Source organism: Pygoscelis adeliae, unplaced genomic scaffold (assembly GCF_000699105.1).
Source record: "Pygoscelis adeliae isolate BGI_AS28 unplaced genomic scaffold, ASM69910v1 Scaffold96, whole genome shotgun sequence".
In the NCBI taxonomy this organism is placed as follows: domain Eukaryota; kingdom Metazoa; phylum Chordata; class Aves; order Sphenisciformes; family Spheniscidae; genus Pygoscelis; species Pygoscelis adeliae.
In genome coordinates, this window is record NW_008824935.1 from 2033838 (window position 1) to 2049437 (window position 15600).

General features: G+C 38.4%; 1 protein-coding gene across 1 annotated transcript in view; it reads left to right on the forward strand.

Moving 5' to 3' along the window:
- CAMKMT (calmodulin-lysine N-methyltransferase) overlaps positions 1-15600 on the forward strand; it is a 219023-nt gene that overhangs the window by 187083 nt on the left and 16340 nt on the right. The window contains exon 7 of the mRNA XM_009325341.1: positions 11879-11953. Coding sequence (XP_009323616.1) covers positions 11879-11953 — 75 coding nt within the window. The remainder of the gene's footprint in view (positions 1-11878; positions 11954-15600) is intronic.

The following is a 15600-nucleotide window of genomic DNA, read 5'->3' on the forward strand; positions in this document are numbered from 1 at the left end:
AAATGCTTGTGGCGTTATGCATCCTTTGATTTGATTAGTTATAATGTATCATATACTCTTTATCCATTCTATAGTCAACATTAGAACCCACATCAAGAATGTATGACCATGTGACCAAAAGTGACAATTCCTTCTCCTTAAAGGTTAACAGATAGCTTATAATCTTATCCAAGATTTTAGTGTTCCTTGCAAATGTAATGAATTTACAAGCTTCCAGAATTAAACCTAAAAAGAAAAAAAGTCTTTCTAAAGACTAAATGGCATCCAGTATAATAGTGGATGAGGTCTCAATGACAGAGCACTGAACTATATCATCCTGATTCCATTCTTATATTAATTACTTCTTTCTCTGTAACTGCCAACATGTGAATATTTTACCTTACTGCAACGTTCTTCAAATATGCCAACTTTCTAACCTTCCTGATTTCAGCTGGTCATGTAACAGGTTCCATCAACGTAGGACAGCCTTAATAAAGACTCTCTCTCTGTTTTCATTCATCAAAATGACTTGAGCGTTGCTAAATTCAAACTTTTTGAAAACATATTTATGAACTTTGTTGTGTTTGTCAGCTTAGCAACCCTAAAGGGATCCCTTTCTTCCAACTACTTTTCCAGTCTCCTCATATAAGACTCTTGCATGACAGCATCTATTGGCAAGGAGGAAGCTGCTAAAAGGAACATTTCCTGCTCTGTGGTTAGAAATAAATGGCTCCTGGTTCCTGCTCTCTTTAATTTGATCACTTTGTTTGTGTGGGAAGAAACAATGAACAGTCTGTCTGTTCATGCTCATTGTGAATTTATCACAGAAAACTCAGCTCAGGTGGAAACCATTCCATACTTGCCCTGCTCTATATCTTTTCCTGTTTCAATCTACACATTTTCAGGTGAGGGTGATCAGTACTGCATTCAAAGTGTGCATAAATCCATCGTATTTGAGAAGTTGTGGCAGTCCAGTGAAGTTCCCACTGACTGGAAAAGGGGAAACATAACCCCCATTTTTAAAAGGGAAAAAAGGAAGACCCGGGGAACTACAGGCCAGTCAGTCTCACCTCTGTGCCTGGGAAGATCATAGAACAGATCCTCCTGGAAGCTATGCTAAGGCACATGGAGGACAGGGAGGTGATTCGAGACAGCAAGCATGGTTTCAAGGGCAAGTCCTGCCTGACTAACCTAGTGGCCTTCTGTGATGGAGTGACTACATCAGTGGACACGGGAAGGCCTACAGATGTCGTCTATCTGGACTTCTGTAAGGCCTTTGACACGGTCCCCCATGACATCATTCTCTCTAAACTGGAGAGGTATGGATTTGATGGGTGGACTGTCTGGTGGGTGAGGAATTGGTTGGATGGTCGCATCCAGAGGGTAGTGGTCAACAGCTCAATGTCCAGATGGAGGTTGGTGACGAGTGGCGTCCTGCAGGGGCCTGTATTGGGACCGGTACTGTGTAATATCTTCATCAATGACATAGACAGTGGGATCGAGTGCACCCTCAGCAAGGTTGCAGATGACAACAAGCTGAGTGGTGCGGTTGACATGCCGGAAGGACGAGATGCCATCCAGAGGGACCTGGACAAGCTCGAGAAGTGGGCCTGTGTGAACCTCATGAGGTTTAACAAGGCCAAGTGCAAGGTCCTTCGCCTGGGTCAGGGCAACCCCCGGTATCAATCCAGGCTGGGGGATGAAGGGATTGAGAGCAGCCCTGCCGAGAAGGACTTGGGGGGACTGGTGGATGAAAAGCTGGACATGAGCCAGCAATGTGCGCTCGCAGCCCAGAAGGCCAATCGTACCCTGGGCTGCATCCAAAGAAGCGTGGCCAGCAGGTGGAGGGAGGTGATTCTGCCCCTCTACTCTGCTCTGGTGAGACCCCACCTGGAGTCCTGCGTCCAGCTCTGGAGCCCTCAGCATAAGAAAGACACGGACCCGTTGGAGCGGGTCCAGAAGAGGGCCACGAAAATGGTCAGGGGGATGGAAGACCTCTCCTATGAAGAAAGGCTGAGAGAGTTGGGGTTGTTGAGCCTAGAGAAGAGAAGGCTTCCGGGAGACCTTATTGCAGCCTATCAGTACTGAAAGGGGGCTTATAAAAAAGATGGCGGCAAACCTTTTAGCAGGGCCTGTTGCGACAGGACCAGGGGGAATGGCTTTAAACTAAAGGGGGGTAGATTTAGACTAGATATAAGGAAGGAATTTTTTACACTGAGGGTGGTGAAACACTGGCACAGGTTGCCCAGCGAGGTGGTGGATGCCCCATCCCTGGCAACATTCAAGGTCAGATTGGACGGGGCTCTGAGCAACCTGATCTAGTTGAAGATGCCCCTGCTCATTGCAGGGGGGTTGGACTAGATGACCTTTAAAGGTCCCTTCCAACCCAAACTATTCTATGATTCTATAAATGATAGATACATGTGGAGGAATAATTATGCTTTCTGTTCCTCTTCTAAAAATGCCTAGCAGTGATTTGCTTTTTTGACTGCAGTTGAGCACTGAGCTAATATTTTCATTACACTGTCTGTCACAACGTCGGGAGCTTTCCAGTGATGGTCAGTTTGGAGACCTTCATTTTCTTTATTAAGCCTGAGTTATTCTTCCCGTTGTGCACTTTGCATTTATACACACTGAATTTCATCTGTCATTTTATTGTCCAGTTACTCAGTTTCATCCTTCTGCAATTCTTCACAGACTGCTCTTTTCCTTACTATCTTGAATAACTTCTTAAATCAGCAAACTTTGCCACCTCAGTGCTCATCTCTTGTAAACATGTTGAATAGAACAGGTCCCAGGGGAACTCCACTGATTATCTCCCTTGATTGTGAGAACTGACCATTTACTGCTACCCTGTTCCCTGTCTTTTGTTGTATTATTTAGCCACGCCAGGACTCTTCTCCAGTGGCTGTCTACTTCCCCTAAATGTTGTTGGTGAGGGTCTTTGCCAACAGCCTTTTGGAATCAGAAGCAGCCTGTGTTACCCAGATCACCCTTATCTGAATACTTGTTGACACCTTTGAAGAGTTTAAGGTTTATAAAGCAGGACTTCCTTTTACAGAAGACATCAAAAAAGGCTTCTGTGGTAAAATCGTCTTCAGTTTCTTCTACAGTGAACACTGATGCAAAGAATTAATTTCACCTCTCTGAAATATTGTTACCCTCTGTGAGTGCTCATTCTATATCCTGATTATCAGCTGGCAGGAAGATTTAGAACTAAAGAAAGAATACACTTATTTTTGGCCTGCTTAATTTTATTATTATATTTAATTTTCCAAGTTTGTGATCCTTTCTTCATTTGGGTGCAACTTCAACTTTTGGAGGAATGACGTCTTGTTTCTAATAACCTTCTTTACTGTTTGGCCATACCAGCTGACTTCCACCAACTTCCAAGCCTCTCCTATTTGTGTATTGCACCCAGTTGTGTTGACTTAATAAAGTTGCAATTTATTTTAAATTGCATTGTAGTTTTGTCTGTCTGTCTTTATGTGACCAGATAAAAATATATAAAGAGAAAAAATTGAAAAGTTAGCAAGCTTGGCTATTTTATGATGGTCTCCTCTTAGCTTAAAAAACATGCTTTTGGTAAAACTATTCCTCTTGTACTCTCTTGGACTGGACAGAAAGACTAGGTGGAGACCACTGATATGAGAAAACTTATATCTTTCTTCCCAGGGCTTTAAAGGAAAATGTCCATGAGATGTTAGAATTGAAGACTATTTGTTTTATTCCTATGCTCCTTTGTGTATCCATCTTTTTAGCCAACTTTTGCATTGTTTCCTGGTTCATGTTGTTAGTATTGTACCTTTGTCTACCCTTCCTTGTCTACCTTGGCTCTACCTTAATAGGCAGTCATCAAGTACTTTTTACACGCTTTCAGTAGGCTCTCTCCTTCACAGGCGCTCTCAGCTAATCTTTGCCACAGAGACAGGAAAGTTGGGAGAGAAACTTTATTTTTTGACAAAATGATGCTAACAGGGTTCTTTGTTTATTTCATTAATATTCAATTAATATTCAGTTATTCAAACAGTAACCAAAGATACTGAAAATTACTGGGGTTCAGGAAAGGGGCAGAAGAGTGAATCAGGGTCTGGAAATGAGAGAGTTAAAGAGCTCTGTTTACTTAACTTGTCAAAGAAATGACTTGATTGTTAAGAAATTACTTGATTTTGATCTGAAAGTCTCATATGGGGAAAAAAATCTTTAATAGAAGATCACTCTTTAATCTAGCTTACAAGTACCTAACAAGATGTAGAAATTGAAGCCAGACAAATTCAGTCTAGAAAAAAATGAGATTTGACAGAGAGAATGATAATACATTAGAACATCTTTCCATGGGAAGTGGTGGTTTCTTAAGCAGTGAATGTGTTTAAATCAAGTTGGATGTCTTTCTGAAACGTGTATTAATTTCCTGAGATATATGGGCTTGATACAGAAATTTGAAATCTTGGATGTTTATTGTGGTCCCTTCTGCCCTCAGAATTTAAGCATCTTCTCTGCTGCTTTTAATTTTTCCTCCCATTCAGTCCTTCTGGACCTGCCTGGTTCACTCCACATTCTTTGTTTTTTCGTCTTGTTCCCTTCATTACCCTCCCCGTATTCATGGATAGACTATTTTCCACAGAGCAAGAAACTGTCTTCTTTTCCTTCGTATTTTTACACAAAACGAACTTTTACAAAGCTTTCATTCACTGATCCTACCAGTACGGTTGTGCCACATGTGCTTATGCTGTCTTGCATTTTGAAAGGATGTATTTTTTTTTATACCCTATCAGTCTGAATTAGAATGTGAGAACCATCCATTTTGTACATAATGTACTACATGAAGTACATTTTAGTACTGCTAAAAACAGTAGTCAATCTCCTAAATAAAGACTGATGTAGAATGTATTGATGTAGAGGAGGGATGCGAAAAGGCAAATTCAGGAACAGTGGCATTTTCTTATTAACAACATTTTTATACAAGATATTCTCACTTCTTTTAAAAAAATAGCCACACTTGTGCTGAATGTTGGGCTGTGGTGTGTCTACAAAATGGAAAACTTTATTCTGCAACAACTGTATTTACATGCAGTATATTTATTATGTCCCAAATATTTAGTAGCTTTTGATATGCAGCGAATGCGTGTTAGGACTGTTATTTTTGAAGACAAAACTGTTTTTGTAATGTTTCCATCTGAATTTTAGCAAAATATGTTGTACAGAATAAGAGGGAGGAAATATGTTCTCAGAATAAGGAATAAGGGAAGCACGTAACTTTATCATACGCTTTTCAAAAGGAACTTTTAGGCAGGAAAATCTAGATAGAATCATAGAATATCTCAAGATAGAAGGGACCCATCGTTGGTTTTGGTGTTTTTTCTTCTTTTGTATTACCACATTAATGTGATGAGGTTTCATCATGAATTGTTGTACCAAGCATTGTCTAAACACAGAGCAAAAAGGCAGCTTGTTTTAGAGAATCTATGGTCTAAGACCAGAGATAGGTATGATGAGGAAGGGATAACAAGGATGGATGGAGTTGGAGGCACAAGAGCAGCCTAGCCTCTTTTCAGTTTTTGTAGGTGCTATTTTAAAGGAGAGTTTCAAGGATAATGGAGTAAGTGTGTGAATGTTCATGGATAACATAGTGCAAGAAAATTGTAAAGGTGCTTGCTTGAAAAATTAAGTGGAAGATGTAGGCGGACATTAGGGCTGATTAAAGAAGGGACTTGTCCTTTCAATACTGAATGAGAGAGAAAAAATGGGGAAGTGAACTGTTGTGAAGCATTTGGAAAAGAAGACTTGCAACTTACCTGGAGGAGTACAAAGAGAAAGGTGACAAGATCAGGGTTGTAGGCAAGAAAAACAATCTTTGCAGCAGCCTACTGAATAGATATTAATAGAGAAAGACTGCATTTTCCAAGAGCAGAGAGAACAATATTGTGATGTTAAGATGTAAGTGATGATGACATGGTCAAGAGTTTAAGTTGAGTGGGTAGATAAGAAACTCCTTAGCGATACTATGCAGAGAGAATAAGCAAAATCTGAACAGAGCTGAGTTATGCAAATATAGAGGAAGGTCTAAGCTAAGTCTAGGTTACAGACTGGAGTTAATGGTTATGTCCAAAGGGATCAAGAAAAGGTGGTAACAACAATGCCTTGTTGTACTTTAGAGGTGATGAGCTTCTCACTCACTGAGGCTGTGAAAAATACTGAGTTGTGAGTCTGGATACACAGTGTGAAGTAGAGAAGTGGGTAGTTGGGTTTGGCTTTTATGGATGAGATAGCCCCAAAGTAAAATTCAGACGAAGAAGAGGTTGAGGCGGAACACTGTGAAATTATCAGAAATGAGGGAAGGGTTTGAAGATAATCTTTAGAAGAGCACATTGGAAAAAAAAAGTAAGAGACAATTAAAAAAAACCCCAGAAAATAGTGGAATGAAAAATTCTAATGAATAGCAAGATTTTACTGGGCTGAAGAGAGAAGAAAGGTCCAGGAGAATGAGCATAAAGTGCAGATTTTGAGCCTAGCTGGGAAAAATCATCGGTATACTTTGACAACAGTAGATAAATGATGTGGAAGTTGCCGAAACCTGCAAGGAGATTGTTAGAAGGAAATGTCCATCGGCAATTGTAAATAGCACATTCGAACTGCTTAGAAATGTGAGAGGAAAGGGAGAATGGTTGATGTTGGGTACCCGTGATTGAAAATTTAACTTTGGTTCCTTCAAACCCTTCAATGAGATAATGGATAAGAATACAAAGCAAAGTGAAGCAGTGAAGGTAAGAAAGGCAGAAGGTGAAAGAAGGTGGAGAAGTAAGAGCAACCTAATGAGAATATAATGAGAAAGATGGGGAAATGATAGTAGGCAAATTTGCAAGACTCCTCAGAGGAGTTATAATGATAGGTGTACACATTGCCTCTGTTGCTAAATTAAAATCCATCTTCTTGATCTTCCTACAAAACTGAGGAATCTCAAACAAAGATCAAGGTGTGGAGAAACATCCTGATGATGCTTTTTGTTAAGGTGTTAATGAACTTGCTTGGTTAATGTCATAGAAAAAGTCATATAAACCCCTAGACAAAATCTTTTACCTGAACCTGTATACTTACCAATGATAATGCTTTTCAAAGACTGAAGCCTAAATTAAAATATGAAAAGAAGAGGTGGGTAGATGGGGGTCTTGGTAGCTGTTCATCTGCTAAGTGGGACAATTTTTTTTATCTTTATTGAAACTAGTAATACATTTCGAAGTGAGTAAGGCTTTTGTGTCTTTTGTCCTTTCTTCTAATTTTGATTTTTTGTCTTTATCTGCACAACTACTTTTCTGCTAACTTGAGAGCTACTCTAGCCTATGCCATTCATCACAAGAACATCTCAGAGGGACTTGGAAACGTTTCAAGTTTTAACAATCAGAGACTTAACCTGTTTTTTCTCATGTAAGTTACCTGCCTAGACACACTAGGAAGACAAACACTGAATAACAGAAGTTGAATAATAATAGTAATGAGGAATTTTGCATGAGAAATAAAAACCTGGTAAAATCAGGTCTTTTGTTGCAGATTGCTGAGATACTTTACCAGTGTAAGAAAAAGAGTGTCGACATTTGTCAGGCTATCCTCCATAAATTAGAATTACTGTACAGGGGAAGTGCAGCCTTGGCTGCTGTAACTATCCCTGCAATGTCTGGTATTTTGTTGTGGTTTTTTTTCTTTGAAATACAAGGGGATGTTTGGGGGTATGTTGGTAGTACTTAAAGTATCTATTTTCTTAGTTGATCTTTTTGTTCTATTATCATTACAATTTTTTTTATCTTTACCTAATCACATTTTCTGGCTTGCTTGTCAATTTAAAAGATAAATCGGGGACAAAAGAAAAAATGCTTCGATTGTTTGTGTTGTGTGTTGTTTGGGGTTTTTTTTTAACGAATTCGTTGCTTTACAATAGCGTGAGGTTGATAGCCTAGGAAACTAAAGCATCAGTACATATTTTCTCAGACTATTTTGATAGTATGCTTTATCCCTGACCTGGAAAAGCCACCTCTGTATGTGAGAGGATAGTTCATTCTCCATAGCTCATTCAGTCCTTGTCCTTTTTGCTAGGACTGCCATCAAGATTGCTAATTATAGTAATAGGTTTGTGACGTGGGTACTTTTCCTCTGAAAACTGGTCAAATTCATTTGATACAGGCCATAAAGCAGCCATTAGCGGGTACCAAGTTTCAGCCACCATCAGTTTGACCGAAGTAGTAGCCGAACAGTGCAGTAGTGTTTTTCCCTCGCATCCTATTTCATTTTTTAATGTTCTTGTTGTAGCCAAAAAAAGCTTCCAAACTGTTTTATATTTCCAGAGGGTTTCAGACCCTTTTCTGCTGAAACCGAGTTGCCTATTATCAATTGCAAGAAACTAAACCTGCATGAGTTAAATAAGCCAGCACAAAATAATGTCAAGAGTGGGCTTTACACAGCCTTGCATATGTTGGGTTTTGGGGGGCTTTTTTTTACAAAAAAGCCATTGAAGGTGTGGCTTGGACAGAAATACGGAATAAAGCACATTTTTCACATTTACAAAATAATTTCAGCTGTTAATACTGTAGCATCCTCCCTCAAAAGAAAGACATAAAAATAATATAGCTTTAAAATGTCTTATTTTGCTGGAAGAAAAGTGGCTTTAGAAAAAAGTGGTTTATGTCCACTAATTTAACATCATTGGAAAGGGAACAAGAGGAAAATATTAACAAGGCTTGCATTTTTTTCATGTCGGCACTCAACACGATAGTGGTGATTTAAAAGACTTTTTGTGGTATGGTATTTTTACACTTATGTCTATTTTTTTAAAGGAACCTTCATAAAGTCTGAGATTTTCAGATTTTTGTTGCTAACACTTTTCTGGGTTTCCTAGCAGTGCTTTTCTTTAAATGGAAATGCAATCAGCCCTTACTTCATGGTGCCTTCGGTATTTCTTTCAGGACTGACCACTAAGTCCAAGAGTCACTTCCTCAATAATCCCTGAAAAAATTATTGTTCCTCACCCCCTTACTACATCTGGATACATGGATTTAGATACACATATACACACCTTTACTTTTCTCAGAGCTGTTTTGCAGTATCAGTGGATTTTTCTGTACTTCACACTCGGGAATTGTGTTTGGATTACAAGAACTTGGATGGCTAGATGATGGTATTTATGTACGTCCTGACTCTGATTCACTACTTTCATTAGCACTAGCATTCAAAGTAGCTGATTCTGATTCAGAATCAGGCTGATTCTGACATCAGTGTTAATGATGTAATAATGCTGACTCCGAGCAGAATTTTTTCTGATTCCCTGATATGCGAGGGCATGTCTGCTTTACAGGTGCAGGTGCAGGTGTTTGATTGCAGCTCATGCAAATTTGTGGAAGCATTAAATGGATAACGGTGTAGATATGGTAGCCCAGGGTTAGCTACCGAAACAGTTTCGGAGGTTGCAGCTGGTATTGAGCTTCACGTACCCTAACTGCGCTTCCCTTACTAGTCATACTTGCACTTGGTTAAAGATAGCATGGATAAATATATACAGCTTGTAGTTGCATCTCTCCCACCAGTGTGCATACATCCTGAGTGAGATCAGAATGAGTCCCGTTGGTATTTATTTTCTAGAAATTATCTTTAGTTTACGTGGTTATTTCCCCACAGGAATAAAGATTTTCCTGTACCTTTTGAAAATGTATGGCAAAGTTGATTTTGAAAATCTTGTGTGTAAATCTGTCATTGGCCTTTGCGTAATTATCACGTCTTCAGGAATGCAACTGTACTGAAGCCAGAGACCAAGAGCAGCCCTGGTACTAGGTCAGGAAAATGGAGGAAGACTGGCTCGCAGCTGGATGTGGGGCCCTTAGCTCACTCCTTCTAACAGCACACATGCCAGTCATGTTGCACCACTGCTCACGGTCCTGGCAACTCGTCGATTCCATATTTTGCTCAGCATTATGGTTTCTGAGCTTTTACCTACCCACACAAACTCCTTTGTGCCTACAGTAGGCGTGCTCAGAAAATGCTGTATTTTGGATGCTCAGCGGGAACCTGACAGTAACATGAGAGAGGTTTTTTTCTTCCAGGAGGAGGCACCTGTGCTGCCTTCCGAACTGCATGTGTGAAGTATAGTAAATATATGGGTTAAAAAAATCATAATTTAAATCCCTATAGTGGTACTGATCAGATCTCTGTTTCTGTAGCAATGAGAACCAAAGGTGGCCTTTTAAGGCTCACAGTTCATCTACCAATTTCCAGTTCTGCTTCAGGATTCTTAAAGTATTAGAGTGCGTGCTTTAAACCCACAAAACTTACCTTTACCTAATTTTCACCATTCTAACCTAAGTTTCCACGGAAACAGGGTTGAAAAAGCCGCTGGTAGCCAGCAGGCAGCCAGCAGCTGAGAGTGAGAACTCTCCTTTGTCACTTTCCACTACTGGATGCCTGCTGCGTGCCAGTGTGCAAAGCTACCTAGGCTTCTAAAATCTGGAATACTTTCAATTTGAGGGGGAAAAATTAAATTAATCTACTCTCTTCTCTCTTTGGATTGTCACAGTAAATTCCAGGAGGGCAAATGGGCTAATGAGTCCTGATCTGTTCAGTTACACCGAGCCCCACATAATCAAAGCTTTCCCAACGAACTGGGCCTCTCCTTTCATAATTTCCATGTTTTAAAAGCATTCTCTCTCCAATTTTGTGTCTGTGCACAGGTACACGGATATTGTGGTACCTTAATTGTTTATGACTCTATATGTGTCTACGTATTTATGAGCCTTTTTTGCATATAGTATGGTTGATGTATAAAATTTCCTTTTTTCCTGTATACTTAGGGAACATTTCTGAATGAACACATTATAACTGATCCTCAGTTAAATATTAGGAGTGGGATGTGAATGGAGATGGCTTTTAACCAGAAGTAGATTATAGCTGCGGGAAGACTAAAGGGTCTATTTGGTCAAGACTCATACAAAACTGAGATAAGCATGCACAACCTGACAAGATCAGATTAGACCCTTCCCCCACAAGTGCTTTTCCCATAAGTATTTATCTACCTTCTATTATAAATAACCAGGAAATGAAAAACAAGGATAGATTCTTTTTTAAAGAATAGCCTAGAAATAGACATGCAGCTTCAAATCTTTGGGGCAATAATATTTTAAGTATGCAGTAAATTCCAATACTAGTTGCTGGTTTTGAAATGGGAGCAAAGTACTGAAATTCTTCGTGGCAGCTACATACATCAGCAGCATTTATAAACAAAGAACAACTTTGTACATATGTGCATTTTTGCCTACTATTGGGTACCTTAGGATTAAATAACTTATCACCTATGAGAGAATAGGTGTTGACAGAGTCAGCACTGCTGTATTTTTAAGCTTGCCTGAGGCAACATAGCTGGCATTGAAGTTAGGCTTGGCATTTTTTCACCCTGTCCCTCCTCCCTCCAGCCCAAGTGAATGCTCACTTCGTCAATGAGAAACACAACTGACTTGCCTGCCAGATGTAACGGAGATCCATGAATCCACATCTATTCTGCAAATTTGTGTTTCATTCAGATTGTCGATACTTTCACTTCCTCGTGCAGTGGTGTTAAGGGGTAAAAGTCTGAAGCCATACATGTGCCACTAACTCAGAAATGCGTATTTGTTGGTGATCCACTCATCAGAACCTGTGTGGATTGCCTCTCTGTTATAATAAAAAATAGCTCTTTAGCTTTGAGATTTAAAACCTTAAAAATGTACAGAATAATATTTTTACATTCATCTTTGAAAGTAATGAGTGTGTACTTTTTAAAACACTTCTGTCACATAAGAATAATATTGATACTTTAAAAATCTCAAGATGAAAAATGTAAGTCCTTTTTTCTTTTCTTTTTTTTTTTTTAAATCTTTTTTTCCTCTAGCATTTTACGATGGGATAATGAGACAGATGTCTCTCAACTGGAAGGACATTTTGACATTGTTATGTGTGCTGACTGGTAAGTACATAAAAATCATAAAACTCACGTTAGAAAAATAGCTTTGCTGGAGTAATTGTACTGTGCTGGTTGCTGATGGCTAAGCAAAGTCAACAAATGAAGCACAAAGCCACCTTAACCTCAACAAATTAATATTCATCTCCATGTGACAGTTATAAGGTAGTCTTCTATCACACAGTAACTTCTACCACATTATTTCCCAAAGATTGATTTTGAGAAGCATTTCCATTTTCTGGAATTGCCTCCGTTTCATGCTTGACGTATCAGTAAATGGACGACTTAGGCAAATTGCAAATAATTATGGCTCAGTGAGGAACAGCCTGGAGAAAAGGGAGTTTATCAACACAAACAGCTCAATTAGCTTACTTCTTAGGAAAGATCTGACTATTGATATAAGGGGATATATTTTTTGCTCCCCGGAAAATCTTTCCGAGATAAAAAAGATTTTAAAAACCTTTTTCCCCCATCGCATTCTGTTTCTTAAATCAATTTGACAGCAATATTTGTAGACATAGGCTTTGTATTATTTACACAGGCGGATGTTAATTGTAAGAGAATTCTTAGTAAAAAAATAAGAGTACAGCACTTCATTTATGAAAAGGTAGATGCATGTTACAATATGGTATATTGTTTAATAATTTATGCAAATAGATTTGATTACTGACACAATCCTTTTCTGATACTGGATTTGCAGAATTGTGCTGTGCTATATTTGCTGCATGCTAACTTTACAAATGGTACATTATTAATTATTTGTGTTATATAAATGGAGACAGTGTAAAAAGAGATGTGCAAATTTCATTTGTGAGACTAGATACTTCTAAATGAATCTGTCTTTCCTTCATGAATATTTGCTTTTGACCCTTTAAATGTCCAAAACAGAAAAAGCTGTTTATGCTTTGTTGCACGTAACTATTGTGAGAGACCAAATTCTGAAAACAGGGACTTCCTAGGACAGCTCAGTTCAGCAGATTTCTGTACCTTACTAAGAAATAGTTAAAGGAAAAAGGCAAAGGGAAGTATGAAGCTGTCTATTGTCTTTTTAAACAATGTTCTTTTTAAATGGCTTCTGATAAAACATTCCTCTAAAGCTTTTGTTTGTTTGTTTGATTGATATTTTGCTATTTAAGCAAGCTCTTCTTGTTTCAGAAAAGTTACTGGGTTTGTATAGCACTGGAGAAAGTGTATTTAGTCGTCTTTTTCCTTTTTCTAATACCTATTTGTTGACAAAACGCACCAGTGCTTCATTTCTCTTAGCATTTAATTTCAGAAAAGTTCTTTGTTCCCAAAAAGGACAGAGAAGGGTTTCTAACTAATCGCTGATAATGTGCCTCAGAAATGCATCATCTGATTAAAATAAGGAGCTAAACAACACCATATGATTTCAGCAAGTAATTTAGTAAATGCCTTCCTCACCAAATATTAGAATGGATACTCCAGGTTTCATTGCACAGATGAAGTTAATGCTGGACAGGATTAGATCAGATTAAGTATGAAAGTCAGATCAGAGTGCTGGCGGACATGAGCAGGAGGGCAGCAGTCTTCTCGGAGGCTTAGACAAGGCTCACATATGGATGTTCTCCAGATTATGTGGGTGAAGCAAGGTCTTGCCAAGAGATTTAGAGTTAAATTTGTTCTTCACACAAATATCAAAACAACCTGGCTGTGCCATCGCTTGTATTCTTGATACTCACACCATGTCATCCTATTTGTGCTGGGAGTACAGCAGAGCGGAGCAAGACTTAAGTTGTTTTTTTCAGTAATATTCTTGCCTAATACTCCTCTCAGTCTGTTTGGAAATAGCGTAGTTTCTTTAGGAAACAAAGAATCAAACATGACAGGTAACATACATAATGCATTTGCAATCCCTGCATTTTGTACATTTATTTTGAAGCACTTAAGATGCAGGTAAATGTATAAATATTTATAGATTTCTAAAAAAATAAATAGAAATGCGCAGGTTAGCTCGAAGTATGTGTTTTTATTCACAAATTGTCTCTATTTTCTTATTGCAAGTGCCCGTATATATAGGTTAATAAGCATGAAAATCCCTTTGTTGTTTGTTTCTTTTAGAAATTATTCTTTTAGTTATGGGCACTAGGTTTTCTGGTACATGAAAAGGCTGGGGAAAAAAATGTCCCCTGCTTTATCAAACTTGAATCTTCTTTTCATTTTCATGTATTTCTCTTCCGAGATACAGAATTGGCTTGAGAACTGTTGGCAGGATTTTTGCTCTCTGAATTTTTTGGGCTGCCATTGAAGAGGAAAAAAAAGATATCTCTTTTCTTACAGCTCCTCGGCTGAAGCCTGAAGTATGCAGCGATAAAAACAGATAGAATAGATTGCATTTAGTTTAACACCATCATATAGCTCATTGTCAGTCAATAAAATCTGGGATTAGAACAGAGAACTAGAAAGCAAAAAGTCTGAGTTCAAATATTAGGTACATGGATAAATTTTTATTGAAGTATTTCCAGCAAGGGTGATATTGTCTTGATTCTCTGAATAGCTAACCAGCGGTACTGCTTGATCCCATTTACATGAAAACAAGCTCTATTCATAAACATATTCCAAATACACATGGAGGTTCGAGTAAAAATGTACATGATTACAACAAGCAGCGATATGTTTATATTCATATATTTACAGGCAGACTTTCATAAACCTTGTGTGCAGGGGTGGAAAATAAGCTATTTCCCAGAACAGACAGCCTATTAGTTAACAGCTAAATTTAGTAGCTCAACTAGATTATAAAATAAATAAGAGGCAAACTGTGAAAGCTAGTCATTATTTAACCATTCAGGATTTTGACAATAAAAAAAGTTTCATGGTTGTTTGAGCAGTTCCGAAATAACTTGTAAAATGCCAACTATGAGATAAAAATAAGGAAAAAAAAAATCATGGTGAGGCCACACCTGGAAGAAGGGTACACTGGAAAAAAATACTGAAATAATGGAATTTTTAAAGCATATTCACCCACCTCATATTTGGGGGGGGGGGGGGTTTTTTTTAAGGCCAGGTGAGGGCTGCCAGAATTTTAGATTTTCATTTGACCTACACTTGTGGATATAAAGTCATGCAGGTGCTGGAATTGTAAGAGTGAGTATGAATAGAGGAGGAGAAATAACAGGTGCCTGAATGGACGGGCCAAACCCAAGACTCTTCCAAAGCTCTTGAGAGCCTCATATTTCTGGTTATTTAAAAGGAAGCGTATATCCTTTTCTTTATTAAGAAAAAGTTGCTGACATTTTTAATCCAAGGAGAGAGTCAGGGCCAGTAGGACTGAGCCAACAGAAAAATCTTTGTCTTTCACGTTCTTGTGACACAGGTTTTCACAAATTTGATGTAGAGACAGTATAAGGTCTAGATCCCCATATCGTTTTGGAAATGCATAATATCCCACTTTATTTAGATAGACTGATTATATTCTTCAGGTTTGGCACATGCATAAGTATTTGCACAACAGAGGCTGGGGGGGCTATCCCACATTACTTTCACTGCTGAGATTTTTGCTGAAGTCATGGGGAGTTGTGGATTCACCAGAAATGTAGAACTGAACGGAAGATATTCTTTAAATATCTTAAAATATGTCAATTTTGTCTCCATTAGTATTTCATTTAATATAAGGAAATATTTTTGCAGGAATG